Source organism: Lytechinus pictus, chromosome 8 (genome assembly GCF_037042905.1).
Source record: "Lytechinus pictus isolate F3 Inbred chromosome 8, Lp3.0, whole genome shotgun sequence".
Lineage (NCBI taxonomy): Eukaryota > Metazoa > Echinodermata > Echinoidea > Temnopleuroida > Toxopneustidae > Lytechinus > Lytechinus pictus.
This window is the reverse complement of record NC_087252.1, coordinates 168,845-179,192: the sequence shown is the minus strand read 5'-3', so window position 1 is coordinate 179,192 and position 10,348 is coordinate 168,845. Positions and strand designations below refer to the sequence as shown.

Genomic DNA, 10,348 nt, shown 5'->3' with positions numbered 1-10,348 from the left:
TTTCTTTTTTTAAAGATGTTTGAAAATATTTTATCATGTAAAACACTTGTGATTGTTTTATATCACTAAGTTGTGAAGCAAAACTTGTGTGTATATAAAAAAAAACTATTTTGTTGTGTGTACATTATGTCACAAGTCAAACTTGTCTGCATGTATATCTGTAATTGTGTATAAATTCAGAAACTGCCTTCTGATACGTAACATCCTAGTTATAGATTGATAATAAATCCATATTTTTAAATAATTTTTTATCAAACGAGGAAACTAAACTATGGAGTATAAGCATTGAAAGTTCCTCCCCATATGATAATCTGTGATCTATTTCCCCTTAAACTTGCCCTATTTTGTAGGCTAATTTGAAACTTGACACACAACTCTCTTTTTTTTTGGAGCCCCCCCCCCCCCAATTTCTGTAAATGTATTCCACTTTAATGATCTTGAAGATGTTTCCAATGTTTATAACTTGCCTTATGTTGATATTTGACATCCCTGATTATCCTCAAATTATTCTTATAAGATAATGTATATATTTGTAACGGAGAAACCAATATACTGTAGATTGATGATTTCAATTATTAATGAGTATTAATTTAAAAGTAACACTGTAAATAAGCAAATTATGCCTTTGTTGTAAATATTTTATTTTGACCTTCTTATAAGAACAATATAGTAGGTTATGGTTATCTTATGTAGCAATTCGAATTAGAACGTATAGATTTTAAATACATGTATATAAATAAACAGGTCTTAATCCAGATGAACAGGATCTTTTCATAATGATGCTCTCTGCTTTACAACATATAATATAATGATTCCAAAATCCAACATGTTAATTCACTTTGTCCAAAGGTTTATGAATGACCTATGTAATCACTCCTCAATTAATAGTTTTATTTTGATCTTATTTCATCAAAAATAATATAAGGGGATCACCTTCAGATTTTTTTATTCATTTTACAAATTTCTTATGCAATCAATATTAAGTCATGTGAAGCATTGAAATTGAAAGTTGAGATTGAATATTTAGATTTGGTTAAATTGATGAGAAATATAGAAAAAACGTGGCAGTTTGAAGGAAAAGATATCGACCCCATGAGTCTTTAAAATTAAAGTTTTGATTTAAAATTTAATTCTGTAAAGTCTATACAATCAATCTCAGACAAATACATGAAAGAAAGAATATTTGTATTAACAAATGTGGATATACACCCTCGGACATTTACCAATCTAAATGACCATGATATGTATAATTTGAATTTACTAAAGGTTTATTTGATATCAAAGTACAACCTTTATTTCAATTTTTAATATGTCATAATACCTTTTAAATATTTGTCCCTGGGTTTATTTATACACAATTTTATTTTCACCATTAAGCCATAAAAAAAATCCCCTTTGAAATTAGCAAGTCATATTGCCCAATGTAATATACATTCCAGCAAATCAGGAAATGGCCTTCCCCCTGTTTCAAGATGAACTTCCTAACCTAAAATGGTGATATATGTTTTTTTTTATACAGAGCATGAGGTAGTTTGTTTACAATGTACATTCCATTTCATCTCTATAGTCTGATAATAACAAAGTATTCTATATAAGTTGCAAAAATCCTGAATTTGGGCTGTGTTTGAAAGAAATTAATTTTTTTTTAAACACACAAAATTTCCCTCAGGTGATCTGGGGATTTTCTGAATGATTTCCTCGTCAATTGATAATAATATATGAATGCACTCTGTGTATAAACATAGATATATTCCCCTTTTATATTGTAAAATATAAATGATTGTAATTTCATTCCCTGCCCGCCTTGTTTTCCATATAATCTTCATGTGTTTATAAATCTACTTGTAGTAACATTGTATTTTGGCATTCCATAGTATGATTATATCTCATTGTAGCTTCAAACACTATAATTGTATCAAATTTTATCATATATTTTTGTGATCACTGGTGAATTAAAAGGGCATAAAAATGAAACTGTGTGTTTATATTTATTTGCCACTCTCCACCCAGGTGTAGTAAATGGATACCTGGAATGAAAGAATTCATTGAATGCTTCAGCACCTGATCAAGGTAGCCATGTTTAAGTTGGGTAATACAATGCAGCAATTAGAAACAATAAAAAATGTTATATAAATGTTGCACATTAATATAATATCACTTTTACAATGTTCATACTACCATACATTTTAAAATAGATTCTGAAGTAAATACACAAGCTTAATGCTTGTCTTTATGTACAGTATGACTGGAGTATGTTCTTGAGTGCTGTTATCAAATTCTCAATCTTTTTGTGAACTGAAAATCCTTTCAAAAATCATTTCAAAGCAAAGTTTGCTGCTTGTAAAAAATTGATCAGGGTTATAAGAAGTTCAGTTGCATTTATGTTAAGACAGAAAATATCGGTTATCTTATTATGTACAAGAGCATATACCAGTCATTTTATAAAGTCATGCATCATTTATTAACAGCTTCATGGCAGAGAGAGTGAGAGAGAGATACCAAAAAAGCTGGAGAGAACGAATAATAGAGACAGGAGAGCTTGAAAGAGAGAAAAGAATAATGGAGAGAGAGAAAACAGACAGATCTAGCCTACATTTATTTGGTTTCGCAGCCACGGTTTTCATCTTTTTTAATAGGTAGTGTCACCTGTAGAATGAAAAGAGAAACAAAGGTCGAGAGTAAATAAAGAGAAAAGGAATAAATGAAAATGAAGCTGCAATTAGGAGCAATGATAGGGAAATATTTCCCATTCCCAAGTAGGTCTTGTTAAATGATGCAACAAACTAAAGATCACAAAAAGAGCTTATATTTAGAATGTCATCATACATGCGTATGCATTGTCCGGGATACCAAACAGGAACTGAAACTTGATAATCAGGTCATAAAAATTACTATTCACTCATCCACATAACACTATCTGCTTATCAGGGCAGTTTATATCATGTACCATTAAGCAGAGGGTAGAGTGGGGAACCCCATTCATTTTTTTAATTATTAATCAAATAAAAACTACATAAATGTTGAACTGAATTAGAGTATTTCCAATTGCATATACAGTGGTGCTAAAAAGTTAGTGAACCCGATCAGAATATGAACATACTTTAAGTGTTCTGCTATGTTTAATAAATTACATTCAAGTACGTTTTTTTTCTGGGCTGGCCGAACATTGAAGGGTTACTGTTTATATTCAAGAGGGAGCATGAAGGAGCGAATTATGTTGCGGAGGATCACTAACTTAAGGACAACTGGAGACACTTGCCCTTTCTCAATTCCTTTCAAGACCAATAGTTGATTAATATAAATCAGAATCTTTGCCAGGTATGGTGGGGTGAGGTAGAAGGAAGGTTAGATCCGGAGAGTACATTAATTCTGTCCTGGTGGAAACAAGATGTCAAAACAGGAAAGAAAAACAAGGGGAAGAAGGGGAAAGGTAGTGACATTTACTTGCATTTTAACAGAAAGAGAGAAAATTTGAGGGAAGTAAATGACAAAGAAGGAAATGAGCTCAATGTATCCTTTTTTTAAAGGAAAAAAGCCACTTGACATTTGCATATGACAGATATGGATGAATTAACCACAGTCAGGATTCTCCCTATCAATTAAAGATTACTTTCAATTTGTTTCTTTAAAAGTCAGTCTAAATCTTTTGTAAGGGTCATTAATATGAATCATACTCAAGTCATCATCTAATATTTCAATCTTTAATATATGCATACTAATATAGTCATTGAAAATTTGGATTTATTACTTATCTAGCGCCCTCTATCAGCAGGGGCCAAGGAACGGTTTTCAAAGTGGGGGGGGGGGGGGGCTGAGCCAAAAGTGGGGGGCTGACCATGCAAAAAATCACAATCATATAATTTTTACGTTTTTGTACAGTTTTAGAAAAAAAGCTTCCGCTGCCCCTGATCAGTAATGATTAAATATTCCTTTACCCTTCAAGCACACCTATCTCATATTAAAGTGATTGAATATCAGAAGCATACAGGCAATTTAGAGGCAAAGATTGTATCCTGAAATGTTTGGACCATTCCATGCTATAGTATAGAAATGGTTTTGATATCAAAGAGAAGAATCTCAAAGAGATTTTGCTTTGATTGGGCAACCTATCAAATGTAAAAATCATAATACTTTTTCATTTCATATCATCCATATTATAATTATTTATAAATATTTGAGTCTTGGAATTCTTATTAGAATGCTCCCCGGGGAGTAGAGAAGATGCATGCATGTGTATGCCAGGATCTGATAATCAGGATAATGAAGTGCTAAGAGGCATTGTTCCTATGATTTAAGCACTATACATAAAGCGGAATATTATCATCTATAGTTCAAAGTACTCTGAAAATTTGAACAGTTGCATAGTGGTACAGAGATGTGTACTAGTATATGAAGGACATTGCCTGATCTTAATACGAAAAAATGCCTCTCTTTCTCTTTCTCGTTTTCCTCTTTCTGGCCTTTCGATGTCATCATTAGGGAGTTTTTGATTCCTCGATGCAAGACAGATTAAAAAGAAAATAGAATGTATTGTCAAATGCCATAGCTTCATGACAAGGCATAAAAAAGAAGTCTTTGTCAAATTGGTGAATAAAAACAGCAGTGTCGTCCTTGACACTGGACAAACAACATATTTGCTAAATATTATTCGTTAGCTCCGAAACTGAGAACGAAACCGCTGTTCTGGGCCCCCGTTTTATAAAAGACTTGCAACTGCTGTGAATTTGCCATAATGGCAACTACCATGGTAACAGGGCTCAGCAGCCAATCATAATTAAGGTTTCCATGTTAGTTGCCATAATGATCGACAAAGTTACAACAGTTGCAAACGGGTCCCAGGTTCATCAATTTTCGACAAAGTCCTCCCAGCTGTTCTTTGTCATTTGATGGGCATTTTCAATACCTTTACTGTGTTCTTAAGTATGTCGTGCATCGCGGAGCCAAAACTCCCTATTAATTAAATTTCAACATCCCCCGAGTCCCTCCCTGTCTCCCTTCCTTCCAGCTCTTGGCCTCGATCTCTTTATCTCTCTCTCTCTTGAATCTGTCCATGATGCTGTTGTGAAAACACCCTACTTTCATTCCACTGGTGATCCTTTCTTATGCGCTAAATAATCACCAATGAATATTTAATGAAGAATATCATTTACAAGAAAGGATCACCAGTCGTTCTTAACTGAGAACAGCTTTATGAAACAGCCCCCTGGTCTGAGTTTCATAAAGCTGTTTGTAAGTTAAGAGCGACTGGTGATCCTTTCTTATGCGCTACATAATCACCAATAAATATTTAATGGTGAATATCATTTACCACTAGAAAGGATCACCAGTCATTCTTAATTTAGAACAGCTTTATGAATTGGCTCCCTGGACTATAACTCCATGGTAAGTCCCTCTTCTATGTCACCTAAAAATGCACATGTGAAGTAACAACAAGTGGAATGCCTCTGGCCGTCTCACCTGCATCACGCGATTCAATATAGCAGCAGTGCTGATTTTAAAAACTACTATAACTCGCACAAGATGTTCAGTGATACTTGGTTACTCGTATTTCCACGTTTTATGAACTAGACCAATACACTTATAGAGATATGATGGCAATTCAACAAATACCCCCAACGTGGCCAAAGTTCTTTGACCTTACATGACCTTTGACCTTGATCATGTGACCTGAAACTCGCACAGGATGTTCAGTGATACTTGATTACTCTTATGTCCAAGTTTTATGAACTAGACCAACACACTTTCAAATTTATGGCTGTAATTCAACAAATACCCCAATTTGGCCAAAGTTCATTGACCCTAAATGACCTTGATCATGTGACCTGAAACTTGCACAGGATGTTCAGTAATACTTGATTACTATTATGTCCAAGTTTCATGAATCAGATCCATAAACTTTCAAAGTTATGATGGTAATTCAACAGATACCCCCAATTCGGCCAAAGTTCATTGACCCTAAATGACCTTTGACCTTGGTCATGTGACGTGAAACTCATGCAGGATGTTCAGTGATACTTGATTAACCTTATGTATAAGTTTCATGAACTAGGTCCATATATTTTCTAAGTTATGATGACATTTCAAAAACTTAACCTTAGGTTAAGATTTTGATGTTGATTCCCCCAACATGGTCTAAGTTCACTGACCCTAAATGACCTTTGACCTTGGTCATGTGACATGAAACTCAGGCAGGATGTTCAGTAATACTTGATTAACCTTATGGCCAAGTTTCATGAACTAGGTCCATATACTTTCTAAGTTATGCTGTCATTTCAAAAACTTAACCTCAGGTTAAGATTTGGTGTTGACGCCGCCGCCGCCGCCGTCGGAAAAGCGGCGCCTATAGTCTCACTCTGCTATGCAGGTGAGACAAAAAATGCTTTAATACCAAGGACTCATCTCACAGTATACATTGTGGGGGAAGGAGGACATTTGTTTCCCTATAGATTAGTTCACTGCACGTTTGGAAAGAAAACAAGTCCATGAATGTCACTTTTAGTGTAAAAAAAATCATACTTATTGATGCATAGGCCTAGGTATGAATGCAGCTCTGCAAAAAAAAAATGAATCAGGCTGGGCTGAGTGGTCTGGTACTGCCATTACAAGATGGATAACATACTAAGCTTGTTTATTGAATTAATATACAATGTATAATTGTTTGCCACGACTTGGCGAATGAAAAGAGTTCCATGGAAAGGTGCATTGAAAAGATCCTATATATTTCATCCTATTAAGTTCATGTATTAGAGGATGGTGTATGTGACAGTGCCTCCCACTATAACCTTCTCATTAATCAAATTTACTGCTTTAGAGAAAAAAAATAGTCTGTAAACTCTTGAAGACTTTGATTATAGAAATTTAATCAAAAAATAAAAAAATAATTATCAAAACTAAATACTTTATTATCATTTCTTACTTCATATGTTTTCACCTTTTATTCCCTATGAAATCTTTGATGACAATGTTAGGTTCATAAGCAGCATGAAATTAGATGATCAATATTAGTAACATGAATTATCATGATACATTCCTGAATTGTCAATAGAAACACATTTGCAATTGATTTGCCCATTCTTCAGTAATCTTTTAGCATGCAGAACATCCAGTTTTTTTAAATGCAGGTACATTATCATGAGGAAGGAATTCTTTCTAGAGCAGGCAATAAAAAAAAATTGGAGGCTACTTTTTACGAAATACTGCCTCAATCTGAAACAATGGATAAGCTTAAGGATTTTCAAGGGCTCCTTTTTGAAGTTTTCAGGTCTCTCGAAATTATTTCGGCACAAAATCGCCCCCGGGCCCTAATGTGATTTTTTCCTTGTTCCTGAGTATAAGTGACATCACAATGATGACCACGGCAAGAATGGCTGTCTGTTAGAGGGGCTAAGATAATGGATATATTTTGACCATCACAGAATGACTGTATACCTGTAGGCAAATGTTTCTAATTGTTTTTAAGAAGCTGATGATGCCTTCTGAGTCTCACGTTGCCGAGAATGCTCTTCTATACATGACAAGTGTTGTCACCCCGACGACCAACCTGGCAGGAATAACAATGTTTACATGTATGCCTAATCACCACAAAACTCATGATGAACATTGGACAGTGGCAGGCTCTGACTGGATACAGACTAACAACTTGGATCAATTTTCCAGAAGATGATGATGCCTTCTTCTGATACTGATGATGCTGATAAAGTTCTTCTGAACATCTCAAGTGCATGTTGTCACCCTGACCAGCCTGGTAAGAACGATTATGTCCTTTTGCCTCGTCAGCACAGAACTAAATGATGAACGCTTGACAGTCACAGATAACAGGCTAACGTCTAAAATCAATGTCAAGAAGATGAAGATGTTGATGCAGCTGATACTCTTGAAGCCAAATAGTTCCTCTGGACGTCACAAGCATTGTAGTACATAGTCACATCAATGCCATCTACACATCGGACAACCTTTGCAAGAAGAATCATGTCTGCTTCACTCTTCATCTCTGAAGGCATCTCACCAATAAACTGGAACATGGAACCAATTCTTGACTGGAATGGCTCAATAAGACGAGTGTTGACATGAAGGCGATGGGTTGCATTGCGTTCTGAGGCCTGTATGACAGCTAACTGTTTGACAGCATCATACTGAGTAAGCCTGTATGTATAAAAAAGTTAAATGTGCATGACTTGATCTAGTCTATTCTTAAAAAAAAGAAAGAAAGAACTTGAAAGAAGGAAGGAAGGAAGGGGAAGAAAGAAAGAAAGAAAGAAGAAAAAACCCTTAATTCTTAAATTATTATTTTTGCTACTCTCCCTTTTCCCGTTTCAGAATATTCATTATTAGCCGTATTATTAAACTTCACAAATTTCAATAATAGGTCCCATCCTCAGCATGGATCTAAAAAGCATTAGGTTATCATTTGGTAATTGATATTGGGCGTACCGTTTTCCTCTCTTCAATTCCAAGCCAGGCCCAGACATGGGAAAGATCAGAGTTTCAAAAGAATTTGAATTATTCAAATTTCTCAAATCAAATAATATGTCACAGATCTAGCTATTATGAATAGGTTTAGTATTGATATTTGATTAGAGTCCCCAAGAAAATGTTAAAATCATCAACAAATTCCATACATGTGAATGTTGTAAAACTGCACTAAATTCAACTTATAAGTTTTCTCCTTCATCTTTGTACCAGCAGAGCTGAGAGCTAGCCTAAATTTCTTCAGTAAAATCTACAAAATAATCAGTATGTTGCAATAACAATTAATTTCAAAGAACATAACCCTTTTGCTTTTTATAAAATAAAACATACATACAATAAAAACGAAAACATGTGAATGTTGTAAAACTGCACTAAATTCAACTTATAAGTTTTCTCCTTTATCTTTGTACCAGCAGAGCTGAGAGCTAGCCTAAATTTCTTCAGTAAAATCTACAAAATAATCAGTATGTTGCAATAACAATTAATTTCAAAGAACATAACCCTTCTTCCTTCTCAAGTTCCTGTTCACTAGTCTATAGTATTGAATTAGAATACTGAATAGAATACGGAGTAAAAAAAGTTAATTCAAGTTCAAGTTCTATTTCAATTTATAGAATAAAACATACATACAATAAAAACGAAATCAATGATCAGATGGTTAAAAAATTACAAGCCATGCAAGCTGACAGATCTAGTAATCTCTTTGGACTCCCAACATGCATGACATGCCCAGGCCGAGCAGCCAGTCATCAAGTTGTAACTGTCCGAAGTGGCCAACATCATGCGTCAGTATGTGGGACTATCATCAGGCCAGTCCAGGAATCGCTTCGTTAAAACTTAATTTTATTATTTTATATTGATCATCCAATCATATCAAGCAGTCAAACTCACTTTCCCATAACCCTGACGGATTTCCCTGCCATGATGAGAGGTCCCCGTTCATGGATTTCACTCAAACGGAGAATTTCGCCGTGTGGAGGCAAATTACCCGCCATAGTAACTTCTTCAGAGATGTGTACGCGCTAGACCACGCCCCCTCAACAGCTGGAGTTAGGGGCCACGCCCACTTTACGTCGAGAAAAGTTGATATTTTGGTGGAACTTGAGATAGGAGAGGGAGGAGAGCTGAGAACAAGCCGGTTAATAGTTCTCTTTGCTTTTTAGTTGACTCAGACCTTAAATAGCTTCTATCTTTATGTAAAATTTGAATCACAATCTTTTGAGCTATCTTGTTTTGATCTCTTGGGCTCTTACCCCGGTCTCTAATTGCTTACGAAGAAACCAAGATCTATCTCTTTCCAATTTGATTTTCAATCTTTTAGTTTTACAAACTCTTATAATCCTTACACTAAAACCGGCCATCTTCATGTCTTTTTTTCTCTCTCCATCTCTAGTATCTTGATCTCTCTCATTTGAAGTATTATTCTCAATAATTAATCGATCTTACCACCGGTTTTTATTCTCTCAACACGATAACCTTTTCGCCCTCCCCCTCTATATAATTTCCCCAAATTTCTTTCCTGTTCTCCCATTGCATGTGCCCCTTCTCCATTAATCTGTTTTAATCTCTCATCCTTTCTCTATATTACCTCACCTTACATAATGTATTTGCATATTATTTTTCTCTCCAACTGAACCTCCTTCCCCTATCTCTCTCTTCCCCATCTAGCCCAAATATCTCTCCTTGGTTTCAACAATGAGTTTTTGCAACTGCAATGGGGACGAATTCACAAACACAGTAAATCTATTGAAAACACCATCAAATGACAAAGAAAAGCTGGGAGGTCATTGTCGAAAATTGGTGAATGGGAACAGCAGTTTTGTCCTAATTATGGAAGCTGATAAAAATTACAATATGTTGTTTGTCTAGAGTTCAGGAC

At 34.9% G+C, this 10,348-nt stretch overlaps 1 protein-coding gene across 1 annotated transcript; it reads right to left on the bottom strand.

Moving 5' to 3' along the window:
* Positions 1–5,358: 5,358 nt before the first annotated feature.
* On the bottom strand, positions 5,359–9,487 carry LOC129266389 (uncharacterized). Its single transcript, XM_054904235.2, has 2 exons — positions 9,361–9,487; positions 5,359–8,142 (listed from the first exon to the last, which is right to left on the bottom strand). The coding sequence occupies exons 1-2, from the start codon at positions 9,462–9,464 to the stop codon at positions 7,839–7,841; spliced, it is 408 nt and encodes a 135-aa protein (XP_054760210.2). The 5' UTR covers positions 9,465–9,487; the 3' UTR covers positions 5,359–7,838.
* Between the last annotated feature and the right edge of the window lie 861 nt (positions 9,488–10,348).